This window comes from Acinonyx jubatus, chromosome B2 (assembly GCF_027475565.1).
Source record: "Acinonyx jubatus isolate Ajub_Pintada_27869175 chromosome B2, VMU_Ajub_asm_v1.0, whole genome shotgun sequence".
Lineage (NCBI taxonomy): Eukaryota > Metazoa > Chordata > Mammalia > Carnivora > Felidae > Acinonyx > Acinonyx jubatus.
This window is the reverse complement of record NC_069385.1, coordinates 115,598,060-115,617,774: the sequence shown is the minus strand read 5'-3', so window position 1 is coordinate 115,617,774 and position 19,715 is coordinate 115,598,060. Positions and strand designations below refer to the sequence as shown.

The 19,715-nt window shown below is 38.6% G+C and overlaps 1 protein-coding gene across 3 annotated transcripts in view; it reads right to left on the bottom strand.

Annotated features, from left to right (window-relative positions):
- SLC26A8 (solute carrier family 26 member 8) overlaps positions 1-19,715 on the bottom strand; it is an 83,565-nt gene that overhangs the window by 40,755 nt on the left and 23,095 nt on the right. For 2 of the 3 annotated variants that reach the window (XM_053222895.1, XM_027057899.2), the window contains exons 4-7: positions 12,576-12,692; positions 10,687-10,868; positions 2,979-3,143; positions 2,127-2,276 (exon numbers count right to left, since the gene is read on the bottom strand). In XM_053222895.1, the coding sequence (XP_053078870.1) occupies positions 2,127-2,276; positions 2,979-3,143; positions 10,687-10,868; positions 12,576-12,692 (614 nt within the window). The remainder of the gene's footprint in view (positions 1-2,126; positions 2,277-2,978; positions 3,144-10,686; positions 10,869-12,575; positions 12,693-19,715) is intronic. The other variant, XM_053222897.1, reaches the window with a different exon arrangement.

Below are 19,715 nucleotides of genomic sequence, written 5' to 3'. Positions count from 1 at the left end.
AGAGTGTTGTGGGTCAGTGTCTCTCCAGGGCAACTTCTTTGCAAATAGTGCCTCAGGGATCCAGGCTAATTCCACCTGGGGGACTATATTATTTTAACATACAGTCCTATGATTATCACACCAGGGAAAGAAAGAACATGGGGACTCACATCCTTTCTCCTATGCTTTGGCCCCAAAGTCACATGGTTCTGCCTAACTACGGGGCACCTGGGAAATAGACGGGAATACATGGACGTTTGGTGAACTTTTGGGATCTCTGCAACAGGACACTTCTTAAGGAGGAATTAATTCTCATGGACACCCAAGCACTCAGTGATCCTAATATGAGAAATGCTGACTTTAAAAACCTGAGCTTTATTTATGAAAATGTCTTTATCATTGTAAAAATGTTAATCATAACTGCAAAAGATTAATTTTATCAGTGGACTTTTTTAAAAGAAAGAAGAGGGGCGCCTGGGTGGCTCAGTCGATTAAGCGTCCAGCTTCAGCTCAGGTCTTGATGTCGCAGTTCATGAGCTCAAGCCCCGCGTCAGGCTCTGTGCTGACAGCTCAGAGCCTGGAGCCTGCTTCGGGTTCTGTGTCTCCCTGTCTCTCTGCCCCTCCCCTGCTCATGCTCTGTCTCTTTCTCTCTCTCAAAAATAAACACTAAAAAAACAATTTAAAAGAAAGAAGAAATATTGCTATTAGATAGTGGTGAGCCCCAGCTCTGCCACTTACTAGTGACACGGACTAGGCAATCCATTTGACATCTCATCTCCCTCAATTTCTCTACTGTAGCATAGTGAGGATTAAAGGAGGCTGAATAACAGAATGATCACAACACTATTAAAATAGAAACAAGGGTGCCTGGGTGGCTTAGTTGGTTGAGCATCTGACTTCAGTTCAGGTCATAATCTTTCCGTACGTGGGTTCAAGCCCTCTGCTGTCAGCATAGGGCTCACTTCGGATCCTCTGTCCCCCTCTCTCTGCCCCTCTCCCCTCTCTCCCTCACTCTGCCTCTCCCCAGCCCGTGCATTCTCTCTCAAAAATAAGTATTTACTTTTTTAAGTGTATTTATTTATTTTGAGAGAGAGAGAACACAAGTAGGGGAGGCACAGAGACAGAGGGAGAGAGGGAGAATCCCAAGCAGGCTCTGCACTGCCAGCACAGAGCCTGATACGGGGCTCGAACTCACAAACCGTGAGATCATGACCTGAGCCGAAATCAAGAGTCAGATGCTTAACTGACTGAGCCACCCAGGTGTCCCAATAAATAAACATATACACATACATACATACATACATACATACATAAGAAACAAGGGCATGGGCTTGCTCAATCAGCGGAATATGTGACTCTTGATCTCAAGGTTGTGAGTTTGAGCCCCACACTGGGGATAGAGATTACTTAAAAAATAAAAAAAAGTAAAATAGAAACAAAATTCTACATAGAAGAAGATGGAAATTCACCAACACTGAGCATAAGCCTGTCATATATTTGAAAGAAGGAAACAGTGAATAAGTGAAAACCCCAAATTATTAACTGTAGTTGATTTCAGGAGGTGCAGCCACAGGACTTTCTTTTCTTCTATTTTTCTTATGTTTTTCAAAATTGCTAAAATGAGCCTGGATTGCTTTCATAAGGAAAAAAAAAAACTACTTATGAAATAGTATGAAAAAGAAGCAATGGAGAAAAATACCTTAAAAATAAGCATGTTTGGGGCACCTGGGTGGCTCAGTCACTAAGCATCCAACTCTTGATTTTGGCTCAGATCATGATCTCATGGTTTGTGGGTTCAAGACCCACACGGGGCATTGCTGTCAGTGTAGAGCCCACTTGGGATTCTCTGTCTCCCTCTCTCTCTGTCCCTCCCCTGCTTTTGCACACACACACTCTCTCTCAAAATAAATAAATCAACTTAAAAAATAAGAAATTTGTTGAAAAATAAAAATAAGCATGTTTTACAAATAAAAGCTAGTACTTAAAATTAAATATATTCTCATTTGTCACAATTTAACATATGTTTTTTAAACATCATTTTTATAGTATCCTCTGATCTCTCCCTTCCTAGGTTGCTTGCTTTTAATTAAATTTTTTTTTTTAGAAAGTAGGCATTTTAAATGAATTGGGGGCATCAAAACACCTACCAGAAAAACTTCCATGGGAAACTCGATGGGATACTGATTGAAGGACATTCTGATACATTTGTTGCTTCTCAGGGCTACAACAGCAGTTAGAAATAGTAGGATGCTGGTAGAATTAGCTTTTGGGAGAGTTACACAGTAGTTGACTATGTTCTGAAAGAAAACAAAATTACAGAGGTTTAGAAAGGGGTATGAGAATTGCCTAAATCTAGAAGGCGACACTCCCTCAAGATTAGTTCAAAAAGAAATCCTTAGGCACAAAGGTGGTTATGAGCATTACTAGCACGGTGAAGGGAAATGGGAGGATATACATTTTTTTAAGTTGAAAAAGAGATATTAAAATATAATAATGCCCAATAAGGAGAGAATATACTTTATGTGTTTCAGTACAATGGAAAAGGACCCAGGAGTTCTGTTTACAGCCTATTCTTTACTATTTTTTCTAGACCATATATGCTCTTTAGAGTGACTCCTACACCATTCTTTTAAGGGACTACTTAGCCATTTTGTGTTCTTTAGATGTTTTAGAATACATGTCTGTTATGAGGCATGTAATGGGAAGAATTATGATAGATTACAGTATTCTAAAAACCAAAGTTTAATGCAAATCGTGTTTGTTTAAAAGGGCTGGGCAAAATGGTAATGAACTGAGAACATGTTAAATTATAACTGTATGTAACATGGTCCAGCTGGCATCTGCAATTAATTCAGGCTGTAAATCTAGAAGAGCTGAGATTATGTCTAGGATGGTGTTGACTCTGCTCCCTATGCAGCAGTCTCTCCACTCGGGTCCACTTCCTTTTGGAGGCAAGGGGAGGGCACTGGTGTCTCTGGGTGAAGGTAGAAATTACTCACATAGAAGAAGGAGATGGGACCAGAGTGGAAGCTAATCACAATCCCGAAGATGCAAGTCAGCTGGGACAGAATAATGTGTAGTGCCGTGGCCGCCAGGTAAGCGCTGATTGCCGCTTCCGGAAGGTAAGTGGCAATGAAGCCGAAACCTAACAAGCCCATTGATAGCTGTAGAAGGTTCAGATGAAAGAAAACCACAGTGAGAGGCAACCCACAATGGCGTCAATTAGGCACTCTCCAGGGGGCTTCCAACAAAAAAGTTCAGTTAGGCCCCTTGGATAAACTTCTCTCTTTTTCTCATCAACTGATATTGAAGATACAAGGAAGTCCTTGGTGTCGATTCAGCAGCTCTGTACAGGTACTAGACCACACTTCTTTCTTCAGGAGCACTTAAGCTAAAGTTCTTGCCCCAGAATCTAGTGACCTTATCAATGTGACGTTAACAGTGACCAAGTGATCAGAACAAGCTTTTGCCTTTTTAAAGCCCCTTTTGTTGCAAGCTTTGATAGCCCCTTTAAGGAGATGTTAATATCCCAGTGAGGAATGTGGCTTTTCACAAAGGAAAAGACAATTTAAAAAACTCCAGCTCAAACTTCTTGGCCTTCGACTTTTGTCTTTACTAAGAATGATTAAACTGAATTTGTCTTCAGGATTACATATAATATAATCTATTATAATATAGGTATATATGTAAAATATATATATTGTGTATACATATAGTATGTATGTATATGTATAGATGTATAATGTATATAATGTATGTATAATGTAAATATGTATATACGTAATCCTGAAATATATTATATATACATGTATTATAATAGATTATATTATATGTAATCCTGAAGAAAAATTTAGTTTCTATTAAGTTCAGTGTATATAATAAATGATTTAGATGTTACACATGCATATGTACATGTAAAGTACTATATTATAGTATATATATAGTATATACTATATATAATAAGTTATAAACATATTGTATCATATATTACATATTAAATATAATGTTATAACAAAGTATTTTATATGTACTTATACATATATAATATATAAATTATATATGTGTCTTAAATATTTGTATTTCTAAATATATAAAGAATCTAAAAGGTTACACCCCAAACTATTATCAGAAGTTATCTTTAGGGGCGCCTGGGTAGCTCAGTCAGTTAGGCTGGAAACCAACTCTTGGTTTCCGCTCAGAACACGATCTCACTATTTGGTGAGTTCAAGCCCCATGTTGGACTCTGCGTTGGCACACAACCTGCTTTGGATTCTCTCTCCCTCCCTCTCTCTCTGCCCCTCCCCCACTCACTCTGTCTCTGTCCTCTCAAAATAAATAAATAAACTTAAAAAAAAAAAAAAGAAGTTACCTTTGGGGAATGGAATTAAAGGTTGGGGCAATACTTTAAAATGTATGCATTTTTTTTTTATTACTTGAGACTTTTGCAATCTACCTTTTTTTTTTTCTTCACGTAGGCTCCATGCCCAACATGGGGACTGAACTCAAGACCCTAAGATCAAGAGTTGCATGCTCTACTGACTTAGCCAACCAGGCACCCCCCATTTTTTATAATAAAAAACAATGAGAAAACTGATGGACAGGGCTGCCTGGGTGGCTCAGTTGGTTAAGCATCGGCTCTTGATTTTGGCTCAGGTCATGAACTCGTGGTTCGTGAGATCGAGCCTCAAGTCAGGCTCTGCTCTGACCACATGGAGCCTGCTTGAGATTCTCTCTCTCTCCCTCTCTCTCTGCCCTGCTTGCGTTCGTGCTCTCGCTCTCTCTCAAAATAAATAAATAAACTTAAAAAAAAAAAGGAAAATTGATGGACAGAGGGTGAGCTCCAATTCCCTTAAGAAGGCAGGTTAAGAAAACTTACAGAGCCTAGTGACGAAAATGGGTAAAGATAAACAAGTGTTGAACCTACTACTGTTCGCATTTCGTCTGCCACTGCACTGGGACCTCAGAAAACAAACTTGGAAGAACCAATCTTCTAACTTTAAAAGTTTTTTGTTTCCAAGCTTTCAGTCAGTTGGACACTGGGTCTCTAGAATCTCTGGTCATTACTGCCCAGTAGGCACCACTACTCTGGTCGGGCCAGTTAGCTTCTTGTCTTTTGTGTGATTTCTGTTTCTGTGCTTGTGCACAGAAAATTTTTTTTTCCATTTCTGCCAATCCATGTCCATCATCTCTTTCAAGAGCTCAGGAAAATTCCTCTTCTTCAGGAGATGTGGTGAAAAGAGCATGATTCCTAGGGATGAAGACCTTGGCTTTCAATCCTGGCTCTGCCACTCACTACCTGTGTGAGCTTGGACAAGTTAACTAAACTCTCTGAGCCTGTTTCCCCATCTATAAAAAGTGAGTAATACTCAACATGCAGTGTTTTGAATGAATTACATTGCATAAGACATGTAAAACACTTAGCTCAAATCTGAGAATAGTGACAAATACAAATACATTATCGCTCATTTTTAATACCATTTCTTCCTTCCACCATGTAAGTGGCAAATATCTATAACTATAAAACTCTTTCTTGCTCAGCTGTGATGTAGCATCAGAATCTGTGTTAATATAATTTTCTAGGCAGCCAATGTCAGTCAGTCAGAGTTGGCCTAGGACATGAAACCTATCTGCTATTCTTATAGAAAGCAGGTACTAGGGGCACCTGGGTGGCTCAGTTGGTTGAGTGTCCAACTCTTGATTTCTACTCAGGTCATGATCTCACGGTTCATGGGATCCAGCCGTGAGTCAGGCTCCCTCCTGACAGCATGGAGCCTGCTTGGGGTTCTCTCTCTCTTCTCTCTCTGCCCCTCCCCTAACTCATATGCATGTACTTTCCCTCTTTCAAAATAGATAAATAAGCATTAAAAAAAAAAAAAAAAGAAAGCACTAAAGGTTCAGTGAATGAAGAAAAGTCTCAATGTGTGGTTGTTTCCTTCACAGACAACTCCAACCAACTAAAGGTTATTCCTGTACTTTATATTCTTTTCACGCAAAACACTTCACTTTTAGTAATATTAGCTTGAACTTTAAAATTATCTGAAGTGTGGATTCTGGAGGTAGACAACCATCAGTCTAATTCCCAGTTGGGATCTTACTGGCTGTGTGACCTTGGACAATTCTCTTAACCTCTCTGTACCTTTGTTCCCTTAAAATAGGGTCATAGTAATACCTACCTTCATACAAGGAGTCGTAAGGATCAGATGAGATGATTAATGTAAAGTGTTTTGAACAGTGACTAGCACGTAGCCTTAAATGTTAAACATTATTATCTGGTGCAGATTTCTTTTTTAAATTTAAACTTTTTATTTTAGATAAGTGTAGTTTGACATGCAGTTGTAAGAAACAGTACAGAGAGATCTGGTGTACTCTTTACTCAGTTTGCCCTAATAGTAGCATCTTGCAGAACTACAGTTGATCCTGAATACCACAGAGGTTAGGGGCACCAACCCTCCCCTCAAAACACACAGTTGAAAATCCATGTATAACTTTGATTCCCCAAAAGCTTAACTCCTTTTTAAATTTTTTTATTAAATTAAAAAAAATATCTATTTATTTTTGAAGGAGAGACAGAGCATGAGCAGGGGAGGAGCCGAGAGAGAGGGAGACACAAAATCAGAAGCAGGCTCCTGGCTCTGAGCTGTCAGCACAGAGCCCAATGTGGGGCTTGAACTCACAAGCCATGAGATCATGACCTGAGCTGAAGTTGGACACTCAACCGACTGAGCCACCCAGGTGTCCCTTAACTCCTTTTTAAAAAAGATTTAACTGTAAGTAATCTCTACACCCAACATGGAGCTTGAACTCACAATCCCAAGATCAAGAGTCATATGTCCCACCTACTGAGCCACCCAGGCGCCTCCCAAAAACATAACCCCTATTAGCCTACTGTTGACTGAAAACTTTACCAATAACATAAATAACTGATAAACACATACTTGGTATGTTATGTGTATTACATACTATATTATTACAATAAAGTAGGCTAGAGAAAAGGAAATGTTAAGAAAATCATAAGGAAGAGAAAATACATTTATAGTACTGCACTATATTTATCTTTTAAAGACTGCATATAAGCAGACCTGTGCGGTTCAAACTCATGTTGTTCAAAGGTCAATGGTAATTGTTTTAAATATTCCTGTCATATACATTTTGAATCACATCAGTGTTGTAATTTCACCTCAACCATCAAACATAATTTAGAAAGCACAGGACGACAAGGAAAATCTATCATATTCATCCATATTTTTACTCTTTCCATTGTTCTTTCTTCCTTCCAGTGGTTCCAAGATTCTTTCTTTTATCATTTCCTTTCTGTTTAGAGAACTTTCTTTAGCTTTTCTCTTAGGGTAGGTCTGCTGGTAGCAAATTCTCTTAGTTTTTCTTCATCTGAGAATGTCTTGATTTCCCTTTTATTCTTGAAGGATATTTTCACTGGGTATAGGATTTTGTATTGACAGTTCTTTTCTTCAGCAAATGGATAATATTGTGCAACTTCCTTCTGGACTCTATGGATAAGAAATCTGCTGTCATATGAGTTGTCCACCCCCCTGCCCCATAGGTAAAGTGTTTCTCTCACTGCTTTCAAGATTGTTTTCATTGTCTTTAGTTTTCAGAATATTGACTATGATTCGTCTTAGTGTGTATTTCTATGGATTTAGTTTTTGAAAATTTCTCAGCTTTTTGAATCTGTAGGATTATGTCTTTTGCCGAATTTCAGGAGTTTTCAGCTGTTATTTCTTCAAGTAATTCAGCCCCATCTTTTTTCTCCTCTCTTTCTGGGACTCTTGTGATACCAATAGTAGGTATATTAGGTATATCATTATCACCCTACTTGCCTCTGAGGTTTTGTTCATTTCTTTTTTCCTGTCTACTTTCTCTCGGTTGTTCAGGTTGGATGATTTCTATTGCTCTTTCTTTGAATTCATTCATTCTTTCCTCTGTCTCCTCTATCCTCCTATTGAGTCCATTCTTTCCATTTTGAATTTTGGTTATTGTATTTCTCAGCTCTAAAATTTCCATTTGCTTCTTCACACTTTATTTGCTGAGAGTTTCTATTTTCTCACTTGTTTCAGGAATGTTCATTATTGCTCACTGAAGCATGTTTAGGATGGCTGCTTTAAAATCTTTGCCAGAGGATTCTAACATCTCTGTCATCATAGTATTGGCATCTTTTCACTGTCTTTTTTCGTTCAAGTTGAGATTTTCCTGGTTCTTGATATGACAAGTAATTTTCAGTTCAATTGTAGACATTTTGGGCACTGTGCTAGAAGATGCTAGATCTTATTTAAATATTCTGTTTTAGCTAGATTATTTTGACAAAGTGCTGGCAGGGGAAGGGGCAGGTGCCATCTTGTTACTGCCTATAGATGTAGAAGCCCAGGTTCTCCCCTCAGTTTCCACTGACTGCTGAGGCATTGGGGACTCCTCATTATTGTTGGGCAGGGGTGGGAGTTCTGGCTCCCCACTAGCCCTCTGCTCATATTATCCTGGCTGGAAGAGACAGGAATGTCTTTACTTCTTCCCACTTGGCCTCCATGGACACTGCAGCAGAGAGGGTTGTCCCCTCTATGAGGCCATCTCTGACACCACCCCAGCAAAGGGTGGAAAGAGTGTCTCATTACTGCCTAATGGGAGTGCAAGTATTGACTCCCTATTTGGCCTTCTCTGACAACCGCCAGTTGGGAGTGGGTGGGCACCTTATTACAGGTGGGTAAGAGTGATATGGTCTGGGCCCTTCAGTTGGCCTTTGCTGCTATGAGGGGGCTGATACCACAGTTTTGTTTTGTTTTTTCTTGGTGTTTGTCTGGAGTATAGTAGTTATTATGTAAAAATAACTTTTCAGTCTTGCTAGCCTCTTCTTGGTGCTGTGGCTATAAAGAACAGACATCTGTTAGGGCTTTTTTTTTTTTTTTTCTCTTCCTATCTTTCTTTGTCTTCACCTATTAGCATTTTGGGTTTCTGGCTTCTTCAGCACCAAGTCTGAAATATACAAGGCAAAAAGAAAGCCCAGGGAATTCATCACTGTGTTGTTCCTTGGGTCCGGTGGTTCTGAGTCAGTTTGCCCTCTTCTCTCCACTTTTCAGAGTGTTCTTATGTTTGCTTTATTAGTATAATGTTCCAAGGTTTTTAGTTGTACTTAGCAGGAGGAATAGGGAAAAGTATATTGATTTCATCTTCCTGGAAATGGAATGTCTCCTCCTTTATTAAAAATTTTTTTAATGTTTATTTATTTTTGAGACAGAGAGAGAGAGAGACAGACGCGAGCAGGGGAGGGGTGGAGAAAGAGGGAGATACAGAATCTGAAGCAGGCTCCAGGCTCTGAGCTGTCAGCACAGAGCCTGACGCGGGGCTTGAACTCACGGACTGCGAGATAATGACCTGAGCCGAAGTCAGACGCTCAACCAATTGAGCCACCCAGGTGCCCCAATTAAAAAATTTTTTTTAAATGTTTATTTATTTTTGAGGTACTGACTCAAAAACAAATGAGTTTTAATGTTTATTTTTGAGGGTGCTGACTGTCCATTATTTTGTCTTCTCTTACAAGACTGAATTTTTTAACCACAGGAATTATATTTACTTTTTTATTTTTGATCTCTGTCAAAGTACCAAATTCATATTTTTGTGCCCAGTAATTATAACATATTGATGCTTACTATGTGACAGGCTCTGAGCTGAGTGCTTTACATGTATTTTCTCATTTAATCCTAAGAGTCCTGCAAATGTTATTATTTCCATTTTATACACGAGGAAACCAAGGCTCGTAAAGGTAAGGTGATTTAGGTAAGTTATATAGCTGGCATCAGGGTCGGAGTCAGCTCACTCTGGTAGCCTGATGTAGGTTCCCAATAAATCCTTACCTAATAAAAGATGGTCTCAGGAAAGATCAGCAAAAATTAGCTAGACAGAGGATTGATTGGTTGAGAAGAAAGAGAAATAAAGCTAGCATATGTGACTTTAGGTCAATGGATGAAGCTTTAGATGGTAAATTCTCACAGAGAATCAAAGACATGCCAAAAATAAGTTTTGATATTTTAATAAGTCATTGATATTATTGTCCTTTAACTGTGCTTCTGTCATTGAAGAAAAGAACTCCAGGTCTGACTCTAATGCTTACTTAACCCAAGATATAGTATGTAAGCCTACAAGTGCTATTCTTGTTGAAAAAATACAAAGAATTAAAAAAAATTTTTTTTTAATGTTTATTTATTTTTGAGAGAGAGACAAACAGACAGACAGAACATGAACAGGGAGGAGCAGAGAGACAGGGAGACACAGAATCTGAAGCAGGCTCCAGGCTCCAAGCTGTCAGCACAGAGCCTGATGCAGGGCTCAAACCCACAAGCCGCAAGATCATGACCTGAGCTGAAGTCAGACGCTCAACCGACTGAGCCACCCAAGCACCCCAAAAGAATTTTTTTTTAAACGTGAAATCGTGAATAGAACTCTAGACCATAGTCCCTGGAGCCCTTCTTTAGCTTTATGGAAAGGACTGATGAGACTGTTCAGTATCTCATCTTGAATCAGTGGTGGGTGGAGGAGGAAGAATTTTCGTCACTGAGGAGAGTGTATCTACACATCCCATAGGCTTCCCCCAAATAAATCACTAAAGTCCCACATACATCGCAATGGATAACAGGACCAACAAAAGGAAGAGGTCTGTTTGTAGCTCCTTTGTTTATTTCAGGGGTTCAGAGACTCAGATCCTACCTGAATAATCCCAGTCAGAAAAGTTGTGGATGCCACCACACTCAAGGATCTGTTATAGTCCTCAAAGAAGGAGGGCTTAGAAAAGTCATCCTTGATGAAAGCCCCCAGAATCAGGTGGCCACTGTTGAACGGGTACAATCTCAGGACATTGATCATCAGAGCACTCACAAGGAAGTAGGAACCTATGAAAGAAGGTGTTTAGGCAGAAAAGAGAAGTTTAAAACAAAAATTTTTAGTGTTTATTTTTTAAGAGAGAGAGAGAGAGAGAGAGAGAGAGAGAGAGAGACTGTGAGCAGGGAAGGGGCAGAGAGAGAGGGAGACACAGAATCCGAAGCAGGCTCCAGGTTCTGAGCTGTCAGCACAGAGCCCAACATGGGGCTTGAACTCATGGACTGCGAGATCATGACTTGAACCTGAGTCGGACCCTCAGCTGACTAAGCCACCCAGGCGCCCCACTGAAGTTTTAAATGCAGGTAAACTGACATAGTGGACAGAAGGAAGGTATGGTCTGATGTTGTTTTGCCTCTCATCTCAAGAACTTTTCTCTTTTGAAAGTGGCCACTGAGAAGTAAGAAAGAGCAGAGGAAAGAACTCTGGTTCCACATGCTGTGACCAACTCCTAGCATTTAGATCTTGGTGTCCACATATTACCCTCTCTGCAAGTGGGCATATGGAGTGGGATCAAGGGGAAATTGCATATCAGGCTCAGCCACTTTACCTGGTCTTAGAGACAGTAAAAAGTGAGATGGTGGTGAGAGGATCAGAAAACAAAGCTAATCAATAATAATAAGAAGAAAAAAATAACACCTAACACTTATGAAGGATTTACTAGGTGCAAAATGACACTGAGCTTAACCTGTTTCAAACATAATTTCATTTAGTCCTCACATCGACATATGGGAACAAAGGCAAATCTTACCTTTAAACTACCTAACAGAAATAAAACTCTAAGTGCCTTATTATCTGTATTTGGAAATGATTGCAGTGTGCCCCAGGAGCCTGGAAATATGGCAATAAAAGTGTCCTCTCAGTGTCCAAGTGTAAAATCAACACATAATGGATTTTAGTAAAGACGTGGGATATTGTCCTTAAAAAAGGCAGGGTAGCACTCTGCATCTAGGACGATGGGATGGTAACCAGCCTGAATATATAAACACATCCGGAGAAAAAGTGTGTCAGTCAAAATGGTCAAGGTTGCCTGGGTGGTCAGTCGTTCAGTGGGGAAGGTCAGGAAAAGGCACTTCACTAAGCAGCTGTTGGCAATGCCCTTCCAACATTATTGGGCGTTTTGTATTTGATTTCTATGCCAGTTTACCTAGGCGAAGAAAATGTGCTGCTTCTATGACCTTCAACCAGTGTGGTGCCTGTAACAATTATTTCTAAATATAAATTAGGAGACGGACTTTTGACTCAGGGAAGGGACCTGCTTATCCTTGGATTTGAATGCTTTGATTACTGTGACAGCATTTTCTTACTGTAAATTATAAGCTAAACACAACTATTAGAAAGTAGGCCACGGACTTTGGTTATTACAGGTCCAGATGAAAGATGGATGCACTCTAGGAATATTGGCAAAATTGCCTCTGAATCTTCCAGGTTGAGGGCAGTCAGATTTCAAATGTGTGGTAATTTCACCAAGGGAAGTACCTCCTGCCACTTAATTCCTTTGGGAAACAGCTCGCCGGCCGATTTGTCTGGAGGTGGCATTAATAATGACACACTGGAAGTGTTCAGTCTCTAAAATCTGAACACTGAAATGGATAGAATGTCCATCTTCTGCCTCCATTTTTTTGTACCTGAAACATAGTTTTAATTTGGGTTCTTGGCAATAAGGAAACGATTAAGACAGAGACTCTATCCACCTCCTGTGGTTCCAGTGCTGAACTCACCAATGGACATTTGATGACACGATCCAAAAATGACATAAATTACTGAAGAACAGAAAGCTGCGTAACAGACATTGAGAGGAGGAATCAGCTGCCTTGCCAGCAAACTAAACGTCAGGGCTGAAAAACAAGATAATTTAAGTAAGAAAAGGTAGGCTGGCTTTTAAAAGCCACCCTGAATAAAAACTGTAAAGAATATTTAAAATAAAAACAATCCAGTATGTAGCTGACAGAATGTGGGAACAATATGTCTGGATATACGGCTCTTAATTAGCACCTTTATTATCTCCTTTGATTCCTAGCTTCTACTTCTACTACATGCTTTTTACACCTCAATTCTAAATCAGAGGCTTAAACACCCTTCACTTCAAGGTCTTCATGCTAATCATGGAAAACAGACATCATAACAATAAGACCTCTAATTCCAACAGCTCAGAAGCAGCCCCATTCCACCCCTAGTCTAGTTAGCAGAAGACCCTGGGAATCCTCTAGGACTGGAAATAAAGCTGGAGAGTGAGGCAAGGATCCCACTTAACTGACATGATTCCAATTTGGTATGTGTTGTCTCTCTTCCATATGCCAATCACTCCAGTCTCTTCTTTCAGCTCCTTCTTCTATACTTACTTTCTTTTCTTTTCTTTTTTTAAAGTTTATTTATTTTTCAGAGTGGGGGACGGGTAGAGAGAGAGGGGGACAGAGGAATCGAAGTGGGCTTTGCACTGACAGCAGAGAGCCTGACATGGAGCTTGAACCCACGAACCACAAGATCATGACCTGAGCCGAAGTTGGACACTTAACCGACTGAGCCACCCAGGTGCCCCTACTTTTTAAGAGGCACCATGAGAATTCGGAAGTTTTGAAGCAAATGGATTAACATGCATGGTGGCATCCTTTGGTGTCTCAAGCCCACAGCTCCTGCCCTGAGGGCCTATCTTCAACTTACATCATACGATGTGCTCATCTGAATTCAGTTATGAGTTTAGTGAGCTGATTTAGTGTCTTAGACAAAACAAAGCTCTGTGTGTGTGTGTGTGTGTGTGTGTGTGTGTGTGTGTGTAGAAGGTCAAACACATACAAAAATAGAGTATAATGAACTCCCATGTACCCATCACCGGCTTCAACAGTGGTCATCTCATGGCCAGTCTTGTCTCCTCTATTCCCTCACTCCTCTCCCACTCCATATTAGTTTGAAGCAAATCCAAGACATCAAATTATGTCATCTGCAGATATTTCAGTATATATCTTTAAAAGAAAACCCTCTTTTTTTTTTTTTTTAAGTAATCTTTATGCCCAACAAGGAGCTCAAACTCATGACCCTGAGATCAAGAGTCTCATGCTCTTACTGACTGAGCCAGCCAGGTGCCCCAAAAGCAAACCCTCTTTTAATTTAACTACAATACCATCATTATACCTAAGCAATTAATAATAGTCAGTGTTCAAATTTCCCTGCTTATCTCATAAATAGTTGTTGCAGTAGACAGCCCTTAAGATGATTTGCTCATTGGTATCCATGCTTTTTGTGTGACCCCCACCCCCTCAGTGTGAGATGGACCTAGTAACTTACATCTAATAAACAGACTACAACAAAAATGGTAGGGTGTCACTTCTGAGAGTAGGTTGCAAGAAGACTGTGGCCTCTGTCTTGGTTGCTCTCTGACTCTCTGTCTCTTTCATCCAGGTCACCAGTTGCCAGACTTGGCTTCAAAGGGGTGTGACCAATGCAATTACACGGGCTCAGAAGGCTCCACACTTGGCTTAACACTCTATGACTATTTTGAAATTCTGAATAATTTTTGAACTAGGGGTTCCGCATGTCGTCGGCCCTGCCAGCTGTCATGATGTGAGGGTACTCAAGCACTGATGGAGAGGCCCCCAAGGTGAGAAGCACATGAGGGAGCCTGAAGGCTGATCCTCCAGCCTCAGTAAAGCCTTGAGATGACTGACAGCTTGACTACAACCACATGAGAAACCATAAGCCAAAGATATGGTGGGTTTTGGGGTGATCTTTAAAAAAAAGCATTTGCTGGGGCACCTGGGTGGCTCAGCCAGTTAAGCGTCCAACTCCTGATCTCTACTCAGGTCATGATCTCATGGTTCTTGAGATCGAGCCCCATGTCAGGCTCTGTGCTGACAGCATGGAGCCTGCTTGGAATTCTCTCTCTCTCCCTCTCACTCTCTCTGCTCCTGTCCCACTCCTCTCTCTCTCTCTCTCTCTCTCTCTGACTCTTTCTCTCAAAATAAATAAACATTTAAAAAAAGCCAAACTGTTTTCCAAATGGCTTTATAATTTACACTCCCACCAGCATTGTGTGACAGTTCCCATCAACTGCAACTGTGTTAGCATATGATACTGTCAGATTTTAAATTTCAGTGTGTATGAGTTAGCATGTAACTCATTTAAATTTCACTTTTCACTACATGGGTTGTCAATAATATTGATCAATCTCATTGTGTTGTTTCCTTACAGATATGTGGGAGTATATATATTACAGATTTGAATCCTTTGTTGGGTGTATGTGTAACAAATATCTCTCTGATTCTGTGGTTCGCTTTTCAATCTTTATGTATCTTTGAATGAACAACACTTTTACTTAATTTATTAATCTTTTCCTTTTAGGTGAGTGCTTCTTTTTCAATCTTTATGTATCTTTGAATGAACAACACTTTTACTTAATTTATTAATCTTTTCCTTTTAGGTGAGTGCTTCTTATATCTTGTTTAAGAAATTATTTTCTGCTTCAAGATCGTGAAGACATCCTCCTAAATAATTCTAAAAAAATCTTTATTATTTTACCTTTCACATTTAGGTCTTTAATGTACCAGGAGGAGGTTTTTGTATATGGCGTGGAGTAGAGATCTAAAAATTGTTTTTTCATATAAGTATCAGGTTGTTTCGTATCATTCATCAAAAAGTTTATTTCTAGGGGCACCTGGGTGGCTCGGTCAGTTAGGTGCCTGACTCTTGGTTTCAGATCAGGTCATGATTTCATGGTTCATGAGTTCTAGCCCCTCCATCGGCCTCTGCACTGATGTTATTGAGCCTGCTTGAGATTCTCTAAATAAATAAATAAATAAGTAAATAAATAATTTTTAAAGTATTTTTCTATAGTGACACATCTGATATAAGCTAATATACATGTGTGTGTCTTTTCTGTTCCATTGGTCTAATAGTCTATTTCTGCAATACCACAGCTTTACTATCTTGTAGTAATTAGTTTAGTAATAATTTTGGTGTTAGTAATGGCCTATTTTTATTGTGAAATATAATGCACATACATAAAGTGCATTAAAACAGATGTTGAGCTGAATAAATACTTATAAAACAAACACCTTTGTTATCACCACCCCAGTATTTGACTACAATTCCATCTATCCCCACAAAAGTATTCATTATTTTGATTTTTGTGACAATACTTTCTTTGCTTTTCTTTACAGTTTTACCACTAGTGTACAGATGGAGTTATTACACTGAATACAATTTTTATTTCTGCTCTTTTGCTCCGTATTATGTATATGAGAGACTTCCATGTTGGGGTGAGTTGCTTGAGACTGCCCATGTTTCTTCTGTGTATTCCAATATATGCATATATGAGTGTTTGTTTATTCTGTCCACTTTTAATGAACATTATCTTAAATATTATAACTTTATATTAAGTCTTGATAATTGGAGGAGCAAGTCCTCCCATGTTGCTTTTCTCCAAAGAATTTGACCATTCTTGGCTTTTGCATTTACATATACATCTTAGAATCTTCTTAAAATGTTCCATTACAAAATGGATTTACATTAAAATTATAATGAATCTATAAAACTTATTTTGAGAGAGCTGAGATCTTTACATATTGAGTCTTCTTTTTTTTTTTATGTTTTATTTTATATTTGAGAAACAGAGACAGACAGACAGACAGAGCGTGAGCAGGGGAGTGGCAGAGAGACTGAGACAGAATCTGAAGCAGGCTCCAGGCTCCAAGCTGTCAGCACAGAGCCCGACGCGGGGCTCGAACTCACGGACCGCGAGATCATGACCTGAGCCGAAGTCGGCCGCTTAACCGACTGACCCACCCAGGCACCCCTAAATATTCAATCTTCTAACCCATGAACATGTTATATTTCAATTAATTTCCATTAACTTAATTAATTAATATTACTCGGTAAAGTTGTATAATTTCTCTAAATGGGTATTACACATCTTTTCTTAGTTTCATTATAATTTACTTCATATTTATTATGCTTTGGTAAATGGCATCTTTTTAAAAATTTCACTTCTTGTTTCCTGCAGGTATATAGGAATATAATTGATTTTTATATGTTGATCTTGTATCCAGCAACCTTGACAAAATCTCATTAATTCTATTAATTTATTTGTAGATTGTTTTCTTCATTAAAAATTATCATCTATGAATAATGAAGTTTTATTTCTTCCTTTACAATCCTTACACCTTATATTTCTTTTTCTTACTTTAATACACTATGAATTCCAGTATAATGTTGAATAGCTCCTATTTACTCTTGATAAGCAACATATAGCATAGACAGAAAGCCTTTTGAAATGTAGGGTTTCAAATAATTTACCAATACAAGGAAGTAAGAGAATTACTTGGTAAGTGCCTGAGAACTAAGTGATCTAGTCTCAGGTAAGCTTAGGCTGTGGAGAAATAAAGGGAAACCAAGTTTTCAAACTTTCCAACACTTTAGCATTTTTAAAAATTTTGAGCTAGTTTTAGACTTACAGGAAAGTTACAAAAATAATACGGAGTTTCCATATATCCCTTACCTAGCATCTCTTGATGTTAACATTTTTTATAGTCTTGGTATAATTATCAGAATCAGGGAATTAACATTACAAATTAACTAAAGACTTAATTTGAATCTCATCACCGTTTTCTCACTAATTTCCTTTTTCTGTTCCACGACTCTATCCAGAGTCCCACATTCTATTTAGTTGTTATTTCTCCTTACCCTGTAATCTGTAATAGTTCCTCAGGCTTTGTCTTTCTGGACTTTGACGCTTTGAAAGAGTATTAATAGATCAGTTATTTTGTCAAATGCCTCTCATTTCGGGGTAGTCTTAGGTTTCCTCATGAGTGTACTAAGGTTACACATTTTGGGCGAGAATGCTACAGACCTCATCTGTTGTGTCCTTCTTAGTGCATCATATCACAGGATTCATGATCTCTAAATGCCTTAATGTTGGTGATATAGCATTGGTTGTTTCAAGTTGTTTCTCCCAGATTCTCTAATGCAGAGTAGTGGAGTAGTTAACAAATATCTTTAGGAAGATACTTTGAAACTGCAAATCTCTACATAGTTTGCAAACTTTCACCCACTAATTTAAAATCAGTTAGTGGATTTTATCATGACAATTATTACTGTGGTGTTTCCCGAATGGTGATTTTGTATTTTCTTTTACATTTATAAATTGGAATTCTACTATGAGGAAGATCTAGCAGTTTTTATCTATCTATCTATTTATTTAATTTTTAAAAAGATTTTATTTTTTTAAGTGTATTTATTTATTTTGAGAGACAGTAGAGGCAAGGGAGGAGCAGAGAGAGGGGGAGAGAGAGAATCCCAAGCAAGATCTGCACTGTCAGTGCAGAGCCTGACATGGGGCTCGAACCCACAAACTGTGAGATCATAACCTGAGCTGAACTCAAGAGTCAGACACTTAACCAAGTGGGCCACCTAGGTGCCCCCTAAAATATTTTATTTTTAAGTAATCTCTACACCTAACACGGGGCTCAAACTCACAACCCCAAGATCAAGAGTCACATGCTCTACCAACTGAGCCAGCCAGGCACCCCTAGCACTTTTTAAATAAGTTCTTCACCGTGAAGTACTTTTGTTTCATTTGCGAAAATTATTAAATGTCAGGTACTACCTATTCAAATGTAAGTAAAACTTTTGAATTATTTACACTACAAATTATTCCATTATTCACACTACTTAAAATAATACACAATCTCTCAGCCAGTTAGCAAGAGTTGCTCAGATTCATGCATTTATATAGTCATGTGATCATTATTATTCCACAAAGATCTTGAGTACCCACTATGTGCTAAATACTGTGCTGGGTACTAGGTACACTTATATGTCCTAATGCCATTCTTCTTTTGGTATGAAATTACACTGATGATTTGGTAATTTAGCAATGAGATGTCCACAACTTTGACCATAAATAAAGGACCTTTCATAAGTGGCAGTGGGTAGAAGGCTCACAGTTAAAGAATCAGTGCCAAGAGTTCAGGTCTCTCATTGCAGCCCCACAGGAATGCTCTAGAGACTTTCTGATATTTGCCTGGAAGTGAAGGTACTCACATGAATGGATCATTTTGGTTTATAGCCGCCACATAGAAATTTGAAAAGGTACTCCTTTATTCCAGGAATGCAAGGCCAATTCAATATTTAAATATCAATGTAATCTACCATATTAATGGTCTAAAGAGAAAAATCACATGGTCATATCAATAATGCAGAAAAAGCATTTGACAAAATACAACATCCACTCATGATAAAAATTCTCAGTGAACTAGAATAGAATGGAAAGTTCCTCCACCTAATAAAGGGCATCTACAAAAATCCTACAGCTAACATCATACTTAATGGTGAGAGATTGAATGTTTTCCGTCCGAAGATCAGCAACATGTCAAAAATATCTATTCTCACCACTCTTATTCAACACAGAGTACATATAAGTCTTAGTCAGTACAATAAGCAAGAGAAAGTCATAAAAGCCATTCAGATTAGAAAGAAACACAACTGTCCCTATTTACAGATGACAAGATTATCAATGTAGTAAGTCCCAAGGAATCTACAAAAGATTCTTGGAACTAATAAATGAGTTACAGGATACAAGGTGAATAGACAAATCAATTGCATTTCTATATGCAAACAATGAATAATTGGAAACCAAACATTTTTAATTGCCACACAGAGTATCTCCAAAATAAAACACTCAGGTCTAATTCTAACAGAACATGGGCAGGATCTGTATGCTGAAAACTCCAAATGCTAATGAAAGAAAACAAGGAAAATGAAAGTAAATGGAGAGACACACTGTGATCATGAACTGGAAACTCAATATAATAAAGACATCAATTATCCCCAAAGTGATCTATGGACTTAATGCAGCAGCTATCAAAATC